This window comes from Gavia stellata, chromosome 5 (genome assembly GCF_030936135.1).
Source record: "Gavia stellata isolate bGavSte3 chromosome 5, bGavSte3.hap2, whole genome shotgun sequence".
Classification (NCBI taxonomy): Eukaryota; Metazoa; Chordata; class Aves; order Gaviiformes; family Gaviidae; genus Gavia; species Gavia stellata.
The window spans coordinates 8,138,214-8,154,435 of NC_082598.1; the positions used below are offsets into that span (position 1 = coordinate 8,138,214).

A 16,222-nucleotide genomic window follows, 5' to 3' on the forward strand; every position below is an offset into this window, starting at 1 on the left:
AAAAAATAGAAAATACAAGTATCATTCACATAGTCTCTGCTGTGCGTTTTTGTCTTTATAACTCACTCAAATGCCTTTGCAATTTTACTATAACATCCTTGTACTTACTGCGTATGATTTCCGGGTACATCACCTTGTATGATTTGGCCCTTGGAGTGTTCTTAAGGTGAATAGTTGTAATACAGGTTGAATATTCTGTATTTCTAAAAGGACAAAACAACGCTCCGCTGAAGTGAGCTGTGCTGATGCTTTTAAGTCATCCATTTATAGCTAGTGCTGTTTCAGTGGTAAAACAAGAACTGAAAGCAAAGCCTTCTCCGTGGTTATTCTTAGCTGGGCACACGGTTGCATCTGGGAAGTAAAAGCCTGCAAGGAAAAGACTATAGTGTGTATGAATTTAGTGCTGTTTAAGGCTGGAATGAAGAGTCTGGCCCTCTAATGCAAAGCACTTGGTGACATAAATGAGCGTGGTATGGAATTTGTGAGCAGGGCTTCTGAATAAAAACAACCCTGCAGCACATCCTTTCCAAAGTTACTGAGGCAGCGTGATGGGTCCATACTCCTCTTTTGCATGATACCTTGCGATTTCATTTTCTCTAGACTTACTTGAGGCTTGGCTTTAGCAATCCAGGTCTGGCTGAAGATTTGTATTAGAAAACTGTAACCCTTAAAAGCTCTTAGAAATGGTGTTGAAAAGATGTATTTGGGTTGGTTTGTTGTTTGGTTGGGTTTTTTTTTAAAGCAAGACAAAGAGGCAGGATTTGTAAGCGGTTCTGCATGGACAATGCATCATGCCATATAAAAAGGTTTGCAGGTTGGGGAGGGCATCAGTGAGTTCGCAGTGGACATTATTGAAAAAAACATCTTTCTTTTATGGAAAACAAAAAATAAACCTGTTCCACTTAAAGTGGCTGTGGACATGGATAATAAGGATGTTCCCAATTATAAGGAGCTACTAGCCAGAAGCAAGAAGAAGTATTGAATCTCAGGAACCTAGCCAGCAAAAACTCAATTCAGCATGTGTCAAAACAGTTGAGCAGAGATAGCCATCTCGTGGTCTCTAACACTTGTGCAAATACCTGGCTGTTCGTGCAGCTGTGTTTGTAGCTCACCCGGTGGTATTAAACATATTAATGGTTTCAATCCTGGAGGTGATGTAAATGCATCTGTAGATTATGCATCAGGAGAGGTAAGGACATCTGAGTGTTACAGCAGTACTTAAGTGATGAAAATTGGTCATTTAAAACCACGCTTTTTGGAATACTACCATATAGGAAAACTTCCTGCCTTTACAGGACAGTCTGACCATGGATAGTAGCAAATAGGCCTAGAAAGGGACCTTCTGCAAACTGGCCCAAGAAAGGTCTAGATGCCTAAGTCCAAAACTGCAGCTCAAGAAATGCTTAAGTTTCCTGGGCCCCTAAGGGTCTGTACATACCGTGAACCGCACTGGCCTTCCCACCTAGACCAGAGTTCTTGCTTAATCACAGAATCACTAAGGTTGGAAAAGACCTGTAAGGTCATCAAGTCCAACCATCAACTAACACCACCATGCCCATTAAACCATGTTGCGCAATGCCTTGTCCACACGTTCCTTGAACACCTCCAGTGATGGTGACTCCACCACCTCCCTGGGCAGCCTCTTCCAGTGTCTCACCACTCTCTCAGTGAAGAAATTTTTTCCTAATATCCAGCCTGAACCTCCCCTGGCACAACTTGAGGCCATTTCCTCTTGTCCTGTCGCTAGTCACTTGGGAGAAGAGACCAACACCCACCTCTCTGCAACCCCCTTTCGGGTAGTTGCAGAGAGCGATGAGGTCTCCCCTGAGCCTCCTCTTCTCCAGACTGAACAACCCCAGTTCCCTCAGCCGCTCCTCATCAGACTTGTGCTCCAGACCCCTCACCAGCTTCGTCGCCCTTCTCTGGACACGCTCCAGCACCTCAATGTCCTTCTTGGAGTGAGGGGCCCAAAACTGAACACAGTATTCGAGGTGCAGCCTCACCAGGGCCAAGTACAGGGGTATGATCACCTCCCTGCTCCTGCTGGCCACACCATTTCTGATACAGGCCAGGATGCCGTTGGCCTTCTTGGCCACCTGGGCACACTGCTGGCTCATCTTCAGCCGGCTGTCAATCAACACCCCCAGGTCCTTTTCCGCCGGCCAAGTTTCCAGCCACTTGTCCCCAAGCCTGTAGCGTTGCATGGGGTTGTTGTGACCCAAGTGCAGGACCCGGCACTTGGTCTTGTTGAACCTCATACAATTGGCCTGGGCCCATCGATCCAGCCTGTCCAGATCCCTCTGCAGAGCCTTCCCACCCTCCAGCAGATCAACACTCCCGCCCAACTTGGTGTCATCTGCAAACTTGCTGAGGCAGCACTCGATCCCCTCATCCAAATCATCAATAAATATATTAAACAAGACCAGCCCCAAAACTGAGCCCTGGGGGACTCCGCTTGTGACTGGCCATCAGCTGGATTTTGCTCCATTCACCACGGCTCTCTGGGCTCGGCCATCCAGCCAGTTTTTTACCCAGCGAAGAGTGCACCTGTCTGAGCCATGATTAAGCCTAGTGAGACCCAGGGAAAGAATTGTACGAGCCCTTGAGAAGGCTTGATCTGGCATGTAATTTCACACCTTGCCTAACACCCACCAAACACATACCTTTACCAAAATCACTGTTTTTAAATAGGCAGTGGCGATCATAGTGCAGGTAATAGCTGTAATACTGGAGCACACGTTCAGGCAAGGTGGAGTTCCAGGTCCCTTCTCAGCCTAAGAAGCGACAGTCCCATGTCCTGTCTCAGGAGACAGCCCGAGCCACAGGTGACTTGAATGCAAGGGAGCTGGAAGGAGACAGTTCCCATCACCCATTCTCCTGTGGGAACTGAAACTGGACCACAGTGGAGCTAAAAATGCTTCATGTGGGAGACTAGACAGAAGGTAAAAAAGAGCCTTCCAGATTACAGTCCCCAGACTGGGGCAAGGGAGGGCTGGATCTGGATCCTCATTCCCTAGACAGCTACCATTAAAAGCAGCACTGAGTTTCACGGATTCAGGAAAAAGCTCCCTCACAGCAATTGTCACCAGCTAGAAGATCAGCCCTTAGGACCTCTTGGACAGCAAAGCCTGAGAGAAGGGTGTTATTCTAATAACTACTGGAGAGCAATTTCTCCATATGTCTGTTTGGGGATGCACTGGGGCAGCTACATTTTAATAAAACCAAAACGATTAACAACATCCTGCTCCTGGGTGAAAATAACACTTGAATCTAGAAACATGAAAGAGAGTTCTGCCCCAAGCCGTGCCCAAGGAAAACACCACAGTGCTGGGAGTGCAGAGTGACATGGAGCCCATAGCAAGGTGAGGAAGAAAAAACAGACTCCAGGCGTCAGGGAGAGGAGAGCCAAGAGCAGAAGGAGAAGGCAGGAAGGGGCAATGGCCTCCCTGAGAAGGGACACCATCCCGCAGCAGCCAAACAAAAAAAACCAAACCCCAAACTTGGTGAGAGTAACAGAGCCAGCCACCAATTACCTGCAGTCCACTAAGATAGAAGGCAGGTCTGAAGGCAAGACCAGGGTGGGGCTCAGTAAGGTACAAAGCCAAGCACTGCACCTACACCACAGCTCAGGCCAGGGACTCCTCCTAAACGCAGTTCCCCCCAACCAGCTGTGGGGTTCAGGGTGGAGACCCCAGTTGGGCCTCTCAGAGCTTAGCTGGTTTCATGGCAGCCTGAGCCAAGGGGGTGCAGCTGTGCCCTGTCAGCCCAGAGCGTGGGCACCTGGTACGGCGTGGGGTGAGGGTTGCAGAGAACGATGGCGAAAGGCTGGTGAGGGAGATTAGAGCCTGGTGGTACATTCAGAGCCCTAGGAGCATCCCTCTTAAATGGATGCGGTGATGGACCTTTCTGTTACAAAATCCTCTACAGAAATTGAAGGAGCTAGGAAAGAGGGTGGGAAGCCCTGACGGGGCTAAGGCCTCAGAGCAGCAGCCTAGATCAAGAGCAGCCTGGACCCTCCCTGTCCAGCAGCACTGGTGACCCCTTCAGCTGGGAGACATGCTAAAGATCCCAAAACTTAGCACAACCCCTGGAAAATACATGCGGATGAGAGCTGGGTCTGCCTGGCAGCTGGACAAATTGTGACCCGTGGGACAAAGTTATTGCCTTTCCAGCTGCGGGAGACTGATGCTGCCCCGGAGGGAAAAAAAAGGGGAGAGTGCTATTAATTACTTGTGTTTCTGAGTTGATGCTTTCCCTCCTCTTCCTCTCCTTCAAAGCTGATCGAGTGGAGAAAGGAATGAGTTCATGTCCGTGTTGAGCCTCTCCTGTTCGCTAGGTCTGGGTAGTACAGAGCCTAAATGCAGCCCCAGTGCAGAAGAGCGAGCTGGGAGCAGGCTCTGCCGTGCGGGAGGAGGGCACGGTGGTGGCTGTGTCAGTGACAGGCTGCACCAGAGCCCAGGCACAAACCACACTTTGCTCCGGTGCAATCTGTTTCTCCGTCCTTGAATGCCTGTAACTTAAATATCGTCATTTGGCTTTTTGGGTAGACCTTCCCTCGCTTTTCTGCCTGTCGGTGCCCTGAGCAAAACCCCAGCGCTCCTGTGCCAAGCGCTCGTCTGTTTTCGCTTTAGCATCAGGAATCCCCTCTGTCAAGGGGTTAAGGAAAAAGCTTATTAAAATTGTTTAAATGTGGTGCTAATTAGTTTAGCTGTAATGAGCAGCATTAGGCGTCTGGTTACTTTGAAAGGGATTGTTGAATAACCATTGCTGCCGACGTTCCAATTTGCATAATGACAAGGTGTTGGCATTGCATCCACCATTAATTTGCTATATTTATAATGCCATTATGGAGCCACTCTTATCCTCGCGCTATAAAAGGTATGTGGAAATATATGATTCTGCTTGTTTGGAAATTGCTTTTGGATATTTTTGAATTTTTGCAATAGTGTTTTTCACCGTTGAAGGCTAACAGCACCAGGAGAAGAGTCTGCCACACATTTTTACCAGGGCTGAAATTAGATGTGGCTTCCACATGTGCACGAGCATTTGTTTTCCCCAATGCTGAAGCAGAAGCAGCGAACGAGAGTGTGGTCAGGTATGCTTCAGAGTGTGCTCAAAGCAAACAGTGTTCCGCTCAAAAGCATCACTACAAGGCATAGTGCTGGTGCTGTAGAGCATTCTTAATGGCAAATCTCAAAATATTTAACAGGTCATAGAGAGTGCACCTTGGTACTACAAACTCTCGGTCAACACAAGGAGTTGAAGAAGCCCTACCTGCAGCTCATCCAAATGCTTTCTTCCTGCACTTCTCTTTCCCTCGTGCCGTCTCTGGGGACCAAGGCAGAGGAAATAAAGCTTGTCACCCTATCTATATTACGGATGGAAAGATGGGAATGAGTCCCTTTATGTGCAGGACAAGTTCTTGTAATGTATGTGTGTGGTTGTGGGGGGAAAAAAAAGAAGAAAATGAGCAATAATCAAGATATTTGTACAGAGGTTAGTAGATGCGTTTTCATTCTCTTGAATATCAGCAGTTTACCGAAGGGGATGAATCTTTACTGTGTCAGTCATCATCTCACATCAATATTTCTGTGACTTGCAGTTCTTTGCTGCAGTGTCATCCCTCCTCTATTGTCATTGTAAAATGTTTCTAGTTTGTGACATTACAGAGAATAAAATATAAAAGATGTGTTTTAAAATAAAGTCTAGCACTTTGGGTGGGGTGACAGTTTTAGCTAGCTGAGGATTTGACATACAATGAGATTAAGTTAGTAGATAATATATTGGATTTAGCTGTTGTTTGCCACATTGCCTGACCCTGCATGCCCAGACTTTTGAGTCCTGACCATGAGTTGCCCTCTGTGTCCTTGGTGTTTCTTTGTTGATACAGGGTGCATGCGCAGGATTTCCAGCATCCACAGGATTTCTCCTGAATGGGCACTACAGACGGAGCAGCTCTAGGTTTCCGATGCTGTGATAACCTCCCGAGCTGCTTTGAAGCTTATTCTGTGCGATGAATTCACATCTCTGCCAGGCAGCGTCAGGAAAGTAGAACGCGCTCTTGCTGTCGGGGTTATTTTCACTGTGACAACCATCATTCTGTCCACCTGAGACATCTGTGTAATGTGAGCGTGTGGTACAAAACAGTATGGGCCAAAGGGGAGGAAAAAACCTTACAGAAATGCACCGGGCAGAGAAGAATGTCGTTTATGTAAACCCGTTTTGCCAGACAAACTGATTAGGATCCCAATTGTTTACTTGCCTGTCCCCTTCGTCTTCAGTGTCCACTCTGATCTGTGCCTTGGTTTACATCCCACAGTCTGGTAAATCTTCCAATATCATAAAAAATCTTAGTTTTATTTGCTGTTAAGAAAGGTTCTACGACAACCATATTTGCTCGCCTACTCTTTGAGACAGAACCTGAAGACCAGAACTGCCCAGACATCGTGAAATAATGTTCCTTTGAGTATTTAAATACATCTGTGTTTGAGCAGAACCAGTTTATCCATGTAACACGGGAGTTAATGGGTGTTTGCCAATATAGCAGACGGTGATGTCTCACAGTATATTTTTGAGAAATGCATTTAAGTTCATACAGATAAAACTTTAACATTTTGCTTATGTAGGATAAGAATAGAAACACGTAACATGACTGTGAGTTCGGTCTGAAACAATATATTACAATATATGTGAAAAAACCCTAAGAACTCATCTATAACCGTAACTCATTAAACCCACATTTCCTACTTCACTGGAAATAACACCAAGAAATTTTGAGGGGGTGATAATATAGAGCACTGGTTTCCAATTATTTGATATAACATCATTAACTCTTGCATGTAAGCAATGACACAAAATATTTCAATATATTTTCAGTTATCTCCCAATCATTTGGAACATATCTGTTGTATTTATGTGCTTTTTCTGTTCTTTTGCTTGCAAGACATTTTACTGCCATTTATTCAGTGAACATAAACAGCTGAAACTTGTTGTTCAGTATAAGTTGAAATATTCAGAGCAAAGTAAAATAGATGCAATGTTCTTCTCTTTTTATCTAATTCAGTCATAAATACAGTGAACAACGCTAAGAGGCAATCAGTGTCTGAATCATTTCTCACTAATACAGGCTGGCACCCTTGGGTTTAACATTGACTTCATGGGAATTAGTTCAAAAATATGCTGATGCCCCAGATCTTCTTCGGTACGTGCCAAAGGCGTCACTTGAAAATACTGAATCAGACTCAGAATGTGCTGCTCAGTGTATCTGAGATGAGAATTTGTCCTCTGGCGAACGCTTTGCTAAACGTCCTCTTGAATGTGTTCCGCATTCTGAATCCCCTAACACTGAATTTTGTAAATGAGCAATAAAGTAATAAAAGAAAACCAACTCACAGAATGAACCAGAGCAAACACCTCCTGCTTGTGTCATAATCATCTTTCCTTCAGTCAGTAGATTCTCCTTACACTGTCGGTCTCTGTTTCTCATTGATGACACCAAAAACAAGCTGCATCCCTCCAAAAAGCTCCGTGCAGGAGCACAGACCATTGCGTGCAGTGCACGAGGTACATCAGTTAGGATGTGTGGGAATCAGCTTTTGGGCCTGAGGTTAGTATGGGAGGTTTGGGGGCTTTTTATGACTATCTGGTACGATAACCTCAAATTGCTGCATCGAGCCCTGTTTCGTGCTCTTGCAGCGCCAGAGTTTCAACGGGCAGGAACACGGATGGCGGAGTTGGGCTGTTCTGGCAGGTGAGGACATTGAGCTTTAGCACAGTGGGTGCTGAGCGTTCAGACCGGGGATGTTTCTCAAAACCTGCCCTGTGCTGCTATCATCAACCTTTGCATGGGCAAGTCTGCAACCATGCAGTCTGATCCAACGCCACGAACCAGCTGCAGAGCCGTGGTCCAGGGAGCATCGTCTGAGAGTTAGCTCTTTGGAGCTGATACTCTAAATGGGCTCTGCATGCAATGTCCTGTGACCTGAGACTTGCGTGTACGGCGTGCTCTACACTGCTGCAGCGGGGTCTGTGCGCCGGGGAAGACGAGCACTAGAGCTGAGGCTCTGCAGTTTCGCTCTTGACTCTTGTGAGATCAGAGCTCTGGATGAGGCATTCGAGCAAGGATTATCAATAACTTCCCAATCTATGCTAAGCAAGATACCTGCGGCTCTGTTTTCAGCACTGCTATAAAATGTGAGAGCCTTGTTAAACCGAGTTTAATGACTAGGAATCCCATGCTAACCGACTCCTTCATCCAACAGCTGTGAGTAATAACACTCCCATGAGCAGGTTCCACTGGCAGGATGCTAACTGACCTGGAGTAGGAAAATCATCTACTCCAAAGCTCTGAGCGGCAACCTGTTGGAACTGAATTATTTTCCACCTGGGGGAATTGTTTGGAGTTCCCGGTGTGTAGACAGGGTTTGACATCGCTCTTAATTAAGCTGGGTCATGTCACATCTGAGGCAACAGTTCAACTGCTAGTAGCACTAGCTCAAACCTGGTGGGTAATGGGTTCGTTTTACAGTGCGGAAGAGTCTCCTGAGCATCCGTTTCCCAGTTTAGCTGGTCTTCTCCTACCAGTACAAGCTGTGGAGAGCTGTACTCCAAGCACGACTTGTAGCGTTTGCCCTGAAAATTCACTTCAGAACATCTTTTATTGTAGAAGTTCTCATTTTCACAAATGCAGATGAGTCTGGCCCGAGACTTCTGGCGCTTGCACGCTTCTGACCGAGGGGAGATGAATACCCGGAGCGGAGCTGGGGTGCCCGCACCCTCCCCGCGTCTCCCCGCAGGCTGCTGTGCTCCAGCACCCGCCCGGGCAATGGACAGCCCCGGCCCTGCGGGGGTCTGCACCGCGGAGCCGGCTCCACCCGCCCCTTGCCCGTGAGATCGGCGATCGCGGCAGATTTTAGTGCCACGGGAGGGCTGAGCCACTTTCTGTGTCTCCAGCGGGTGTGCGGGAGGGGGACGCGGCCGCGGAGCGCCCGGCCCTGCGCGGTCCCTCTGCCCCGCGGCGCTCCGCAGCCTGCGGCGGCCGGAGCTGAGCCGGCTCGGGGAGCCCGGGGAGCCCGGGGAGGGGGACCGGGAGGAGGGAGCCGAGGCGGGGAGCGGAGCCCGGGCGCCCCGGCCGCCGGCCCCGCGGGGAGCGGGGGGGGATGCGCGGCGCTCATCGCCTCTCTTCGCTGCTCCGGAAAACGTGGCTTTCCTAAAACTGCCGCTGGGAAAGGCAGGCGTCACATTTCTGGCCTGAAAAAAAGAAAACAAACCCCAACATCTGGTGGGAAGAGAGAGCGCTTCCCCGGCGTGAGCCTCGGGATCGCGCAGGGGGTGGGGGGACGGGACGAACGCGCCCCTTCGGCACGGGGCTGGAAGGCGGTGTGGCAGCCCGGGGGGGTCAAAGCGGGTATGGACTGTTCCTTTGAAAGTAAGAAAAAATCTAATAAAGTAAGGACTCTAAAAGACCGACTTTGATACTAGTTTAAAAGTAATCAGCGGAAAGGCGATGGGAAGATTGCTTTATTTTTTAAAGTGGCGGAGTCTGAATGAAAGAGCCGGTTTATTAAATTTACATAAACCCAAAATATCGGACTCCCCGTTCGCAGAAACGCAGGAGAGATCTCGCGTTCTCTGCGAGAAAAAAAAAAAAAGAAATTTTTTTTTTGTTCTTAATATTGCACGACGGCAATCAGCAACGCCAATTAAGAAAATCCAAGGAAGGGAACTAAGAAGGGAGCTACCCCCTCTCGTAGCGGAAGGATAAAGTTTATTTGCGTATAAGAAATACGCTCTCAGAGTAAAGGAAACGAAAAAAGGATGATACGGGGCATTCCTCCAAGCGGCGCAGGAGCCGGGCGTTTTCCAGAGGAAACTTATCTCCCCGAAACTGAGCCGAACCCCAGGGACTCAGCACCACGGAAAGCCGCCGTTTCCTTAAAGTTTATTGATTGATTTAAAGTGTTTAGCAAACAAAGTGCTTTCTATATCATCTCTTGCTCATTACTCCCATACCTTATACATTAATTATAAAGTTAAAACTTTTTTGTAACAACCAGAAATATACAGAACTGATTAACGTAAAAAAACAACCCCGCGCCCCAGCAGCCGCCCCCGGCGCCCCTTCCCCGCGTGTCCGCAGCGGCTCGTCCAGCTTCGGGTTTCGTTGGTAGAGCGACGTGTGTAAAAAACAACCGTCATCACCGTGAGGTCACGGGAGGGAGCGGCGCGTCGTTGCCTCAGCAATGTCGAGGGACGGGACCGATAGTTCTCTGTTTTACCCTGAGAGTCAAATGGGTACATAATTTTTTTTTTTTTAAAGTCTTTTGCGAGTGGCCAGACCAGAATAAAAACGAAGGCAAATAATAATAATAATAATAATAAAAAAAAATAATCGAACCCACACAGCAACGAGGGACGGTGAAAATAAAAATACAGGTAACGGTGATTTACATCTACTTGTATGTACACGGGGGAGGGAGGTTTTCCTCCTCCTCCTCCTCCCCTCAGAAGCGCGGTCCGGGCACATCGCGTATAAAAAGGGTCGTAGAAATGGCTGCGGGCGCCGGAGCCGCCCGCGGGGCTCGGGGCCGGCCGCAGCCGGCGGGGCTGAGGGGCGGCCGGGGGGGGCGGCGGGAGGGCCCGGCCGCCCCTTTCCCCGCCGCTGCCGCTGCCCGGCGGTCGGTGGTTTCACCCTTCGGGCGGCCGGGGGGGGGGGGACACACAGCCGCACGGCGACGGTCCCCCAAGCGCCCAGCGGGCGGCCCCTGAGGGGCGGCGGGGTGCAGCGGGAAGGGGCCGGGGGTGAGGAGGAGGAGGAGGAAGGGGCGTCGGGCTTATAGGTGCGGGGTGTAGAAAGCCGGAGCGCCGTAAGTCTGCGAGCCCAGGACGAAGGGCGAGAGGACGGCGGGGCTGGGCAGGAAGGGCAGCTGGGCGGCGCACACCAGCCCGCCGGCGGGGTGCCCGGCGTAGCTGCCGGGCCCGTGCATGGAGAGCGGGTTGCCCATGGGCGGCGAGTGGCTGAGGGGGCTGAGCCCCCCCCGCCAGCGCCCCGCCGCCCAGCCCGCCGCCCGCCCCGCCGCCGCCGGCGCCGCCGCCGGTGGGCGCGCTGGTGTCGGCCCCCGGGTTCTGCTTCTTCCACTTGGTGCGGCGGTTCTGGAACCAGATCTTCACCTGCGTCTCGGTGAGGCTGAGGGAGAGCGCCAGGTTGAGGCGCTCGCAGACCGACAGGTACCGCGTGGACTTGAACTTGTTCTCCAGCGCCACCAGCTGCTCGTAGGTGAAGGCTGTCCGCGCCCGCCGGGGCTTGCCCGACTTGGAGTCCGAGCCCGTCCGCTTCCTCTTGGGCTTGGCCTGCTGGCTCTGCGGCGCCCCGCCGGGAGCCGCCGGCGGCTGCTGGGGCGGCGGCGGCGGCGGGGGGGGCGGCGGCGGCGGCGGGATGCCGCCCGCCTCGGCCGCCTCGGCGTGGAGGCGGCCCGGGTCGGCCTCGCCGGGCGCCGCCGAGCTGCTGCTGCTGCTGCTGCTGCTCTCCTCGCTGCACAGCTCCTCGTCGTCGGGCAGCTCGCTGTCGGGGCTGCGGCTCGGCCGGCTGCTGTAGTCGAGGTCGCACTCCTCGGCCTTGTAGAGCTCGCCGTCCTCTGCGGACAACCGACAGCCGCTGTTAGGCCTCGCCGCCGCCGGACCCAGCCCCAGCCCCCGCCCGGTCCCCACCCCGGTCCCCTCCGGCGCGGCCTCCCGCGGTGAGGGCGGCGAGGAGCAACCGGCCCCGCGGGGCCCTGCCGCATCCCCGCGGCGGTTGGGACAGGCGTGCGGGGGGAGCGGGGCCGCCCTGCCCGGCTCCCCCGGGGCCCTCCGCCCGCGGGGCGGATGCGGCTGGCCCGTGCCCCCCGGCTGCGCGGCCAGCGCTCACCCGGCTGGGAACGAAGCGAGGAGCTGTTGGGAAGCGGCCGGGATGGGGCTCGGAGCCGCCTCCGAGGCCGTCCCGGGGGCGGGAGCCCCGGGGCCGGGGAAGGGCTGCCCAGCCCGGGGAGGCTTTGCCAGCGCTGCCCCTTAAGAGCCACCAGTCCTCGGCAGGAGCTGGCACCGAGACGCGGCCAGGGCCGGGGGTCCGCTTCCCTTCCCACAAAGGGAACGGCCTTTGGGAAGGCGATCGGGGGGTCGCGGGGTCCCCCGGAGCCGGCCGGGGGCGAAGCCCCCGCGCTCCCGGCCGGGCCGAGCCGGCCCTGATTCGGGCAGCGAAGTTGTCACGTCGCTTTTAGCAGGTTTCGTGACGGAAAGCGCCGCATCGGTGGGAGATTTGCTGGCTTTTGCTCTGGCATTTTTAACCCTTTCTTCGCCTGGTTTGACCTCTCGTCACTTCCTGAGGTGGAAGTATTAAAGTGGAGTAAATACTTGTATTGATTAGCAGAGCAGATGCAAACTTAATTAAACTCGTTTTGTGTAATGTACAAACTAGTTAACGGTCATTTAATTTATTTGGGTTTATATTACGCCTCAATTAACGGGTCTCCATCGGAGAACAGGGTAATTATCCGATATTTAAGGCTATTGGACTTCTGCTGACGGTGCTGTCGTTTCGAAGCCCGAAAGCAAACCGCGTTTTCCAGAGAGCCGCCTCCTCCCGACCCTCACCGGGGGCTCGGACTCCTCCGGGGGAGCCGGGAGGCAAACCCCCCCCCGCGGCCTCCCGCCGCAGGACGGGGCCTTGGGGGGCACGGCGGGCAGCGGCCCAGCGATACCATCCTTTATAGCCGGGGCCGTCAGACGCTCCTGAACTTCCCTCCGCTCCCACCGGCCAGGGGGGGGTGCGGCCCCGGGACCCCCCCGATCAAGGGCTCCTTGGACTTGGTTAACGGCGGTACGCGAACAGAGTGAGCCGCTCATCTGCCGCCCTTACCCCGTGCCTACTTCAGGTGCTTTTAATCCTCGGAAAACTGAACACACCATTGCATCTCCAACTTGGTCCATGCCCTAACGCCCGACACCCTAAAGCCCGTGGAGATTAGAGGTGTTTGAACAAAACACAGTTTTTTAAAAAACGAGGTGATTTCGGCTGACGCCGGGGGTGGCTGGCTCACGAGGAGAAAAAGGGGCAGAGAAGTTTGTTGCAGGGGAAAACATCCCGTAATATCTCGGGCTTCACTAAGCGTCCCTTCCAGCTCTGTTCGAATCGGCGAACGGAAAAGGCGAGCGATCGCCGCCGCAGGGGCACGTGAACCCGGTTACTTGCCCCCCCAGCCCGACACGGTGCGTGGGGACGAGCACCCCGCAACCTGTAGAACCTCTTACAAAGGGCAGCGCCCGATTTCTGCAGCAACAATTTGGGAGGCGCGCCCGTCGGTCGGGCTGGGGGGGGGGCCCGGGGCCGGAGCGCAACTCCCGCGCCCGCCGCTGTCGCGCGCGCTGCCCACGGAAGGCGTAGCTGAGATTTCGGAGTTTAATTTTCCCCGTAACCTCGAGGAAATCCCAGCCGTAGCTCAACTACTATTTTCTTTAAACGGAAAACGGCAGCCCGGCTACAGTTGGCGGCGGCGACTGGCGCTGGACGTGCGGGTTTGTTTCTGGGAGGTGTTAAGCGTTAGTTTAACGCGGAGCGTTAACCCTCGTTTTTAACACTGGTGGGGCTTTGCGAGCGGGGAGTGACAAGCGCTGTTTTCGCCCTCCTTTTGCCTTCGCATTGTCCAGCTGTCGGGACTTTCCCGGCCAGAGCTGCTTTTCGGAACACTTCTCCTAAATTAATCCACCGCTCGAGCTAATATTAATTACGTTGGGGAAAGGGAGGAATTAAATTTCGTGATTTCCGAGCGGTGCCGGGTCGGTTCGTGGCTGTGGCCGTACTGCGAAGGCGGTGGGACCCGAGGGCTAAACGTGCCAAGTGCCCGGGAAACTCGTCAGCGGGGAGAAGCGCACCGCTTCCCATGCCTCCAAGATATTTATTTTGAGAGAAGTGATAGAATTGCATTTCTCTCCTTGTCTGGAGATAAAAGTGCGAGATTAGCGATAGGCTGACCTCGTCAGTCTTGCTGATCGCCCAGATCTATTTAATAGGACAAAAGTCAGATGAGTTTAGACGAATAATTCCCCCAGCTACGCACTGCTTTAAAAAAATCTCTTTCGAATTCTATTAATGCCCCGATCCTGCTTCTGCTTTAGAGATGAAAAACGCGCCTGTTGTAACAGGCTCGTCCCGGAGCAGATTCCAGTCCGCTCTCCCTGCTTAACGGGAATTAAAAGAGTCACGCTACGGCGGGATTAGGGAGCTCCGAGTCCTCCTCGCCCGCCCCGGCGACGGAGAAATTGGTTTTCCCCATCCGAGAAGTTTCTCCCCCGCCACCCGCCGCCCCTTCTCTCCCCTCTCAGGACGCAGAACGGCTCTAGGTTTTTCACAGCCATCGTCTTTTCCCCGAAACCCTCGGCTACCCCCAGAGCCGCGGTGTTTAGAGGTGAGAAAGTTGGGCTATTTGGACCCAGAAAGAAAAAGCAATCTAGAGCTTGGGTCGAATGCAATTCCCGATCAATAGCCAGCCCTAATAAGTGTAATAGGTTTTAATCGAGTAATTATCCGAATTTTGACCCTATAATTTAGATGTTAGGGAAGAGTTTGCAAGGTGCTTGAAAGAGATATGCACAATTCGATAATAGGATATCGATCCAGGCAGTCCTACATGCCACTCTGGGGCGATTTCCCCCATTATCCAGCCTCTTTACGCTGCTAAGCACATTTTACCTTAAATGTAATCGAAGGAATTTAATTGTTTTTCCAGAGATAACCAGCATTTTGTCACAATTAGTCTGATTTGTCCTAAAAAAGCCAAGGGGAGAGAGAAAATTGAATCTGTCGCCCAGAGCAACGGGCGGCCGGCTGCGGGGGGGAAGGGACGGGGAGAGCGGGGCTGGAGGCTGGGGGGAAGATACATAAAAGTCATAAATGCCTGGGGAGACCCCGGCGAGGTGGGGCTCCGTGGGGGCACGGAGAGAGGGTCTGGCAGCCCCGGGGCCGGAGCTGCGGCCCTCTGAAGCCTCAGCTCCAGGAGCCGCTTGCAAGTTTGCCTGAGCCGGAGCTCCCACTCAGGGCTGGCTCTTCCCGGGAGGAGGAAGAGGGTGGCGGGATCCCTCCCCGCCCCAGCATCCCCGGGGCTGATCCTGCCGCTCCCGGGGGCGCACAGGTGGAACAGCCCGGGGGGTCCCCCGCCGAGCTGCCCGGGGCAGGCGGGGCGAGCGCGGGGAGCGGAGCCCGGCGGGTGCCGAGCCCGGGGGCGCGCCGCCAGCCCCGGCCTGTCCCGGGGTGATGCTCCCGTCCCTCCGCCCCGCCGTCCCCCCAACCTAACGCAGTTTCCCACCTCTTTACGTCTGGCAGCAGCAACGCAGGGAGCGTTCGCACCTCCCCGAGAGCCGGCCGTCCCCAGCGCCCCGGCTCCCAGCGGGGACGGACGGTCTTGAAAAGCATGCAAGCCCCTTCCCCGGGGAGCTGGGTGCAGCCCCCCAACCCGGGGGGTCCCAGCCCCCGGACCTACTCACTGATCAGGTCTGCGGACTTCTTGCACGCGTCGAAATCTTCGGCGAGAGCCTTTTGCTCGGCCAGCTCCGTCCCTGAGTCCTCGGGCTTATCCTCCGCCCCCAGCGTGAAGTCGGTCCCCCCCGATTTGTACAAGACCGCGCACTGCCTCCTTTTGCTGTTGAATTTGTTAGGGTCCAGGATGTCGAGCACGGAGAAGGAGGTGGTTCTGTGCACCATGGGCAGCGCGGCCACTGCCCCCTCTTGTCCGGGGGTGTTGCTCTGGTTGTCCCCCGGCCTGTCCCGGTTTCCAGGGCAGGAGTAGAGCGGCAGCTCGCCGCCGGCCGAGAGCCGCTGCTCCCCATGGCTGTCCATGCCTTCCCCGTGCAAGCCGCAGGACTCCCCGCCGATGCCGGCTGCGGGGGCTGTCACCGCCGCGGCTGCCGCTGCCGGGATGGAGATGTCACCGACCTTGTCTCTGCTCACATTCATGACTCTTTGCAGAGCCCCTCTCGGCTGCAACTTCTCCCCCCCCCCCCCCCCCCCCCGCTTTGCTCCCCCCCCCCCCCTTCCTCCGGCGAAGTTGAGCTGGAAACTCCTCCCCGGCCCCCGCTCCGGCTGGGGGGCGAGCCGCTGCCTTCAGCTCCCCGGGGCCGCGCTGGGTCCGGCCGGCCGGGAGCCGCCGGGGGAGGCAGGGAGTCACAAGGTGATGCTCGGCTCAGAGCCTCCACT

At 53.8% G+C, this 16,222-nt stretch overlaps 1 protein-coding gene across 1 annotated transcript; it reads right to left on the reverse strand.

Annotated features, from left to right (window-relative positions):
* Nucleotides 1-10,832: 10,832 nt before the first annotated feature.
* On the reverse strand, nucleotides 10,833-15,982 carry NKX1-1 (NK1 homeobox 1). The gene is given in 3 exon segments (XM_059817867.1): nucleotides 10,833-11,036; nucleotides 11,038-11,633; nucleotides 15,514-15,982. Coding segments are annotated over 3 exon segments (1,269 nt in total).
* Between the last annotated feature and the right edge of the window lie 240 nt (nucleotides 15,983-16,222).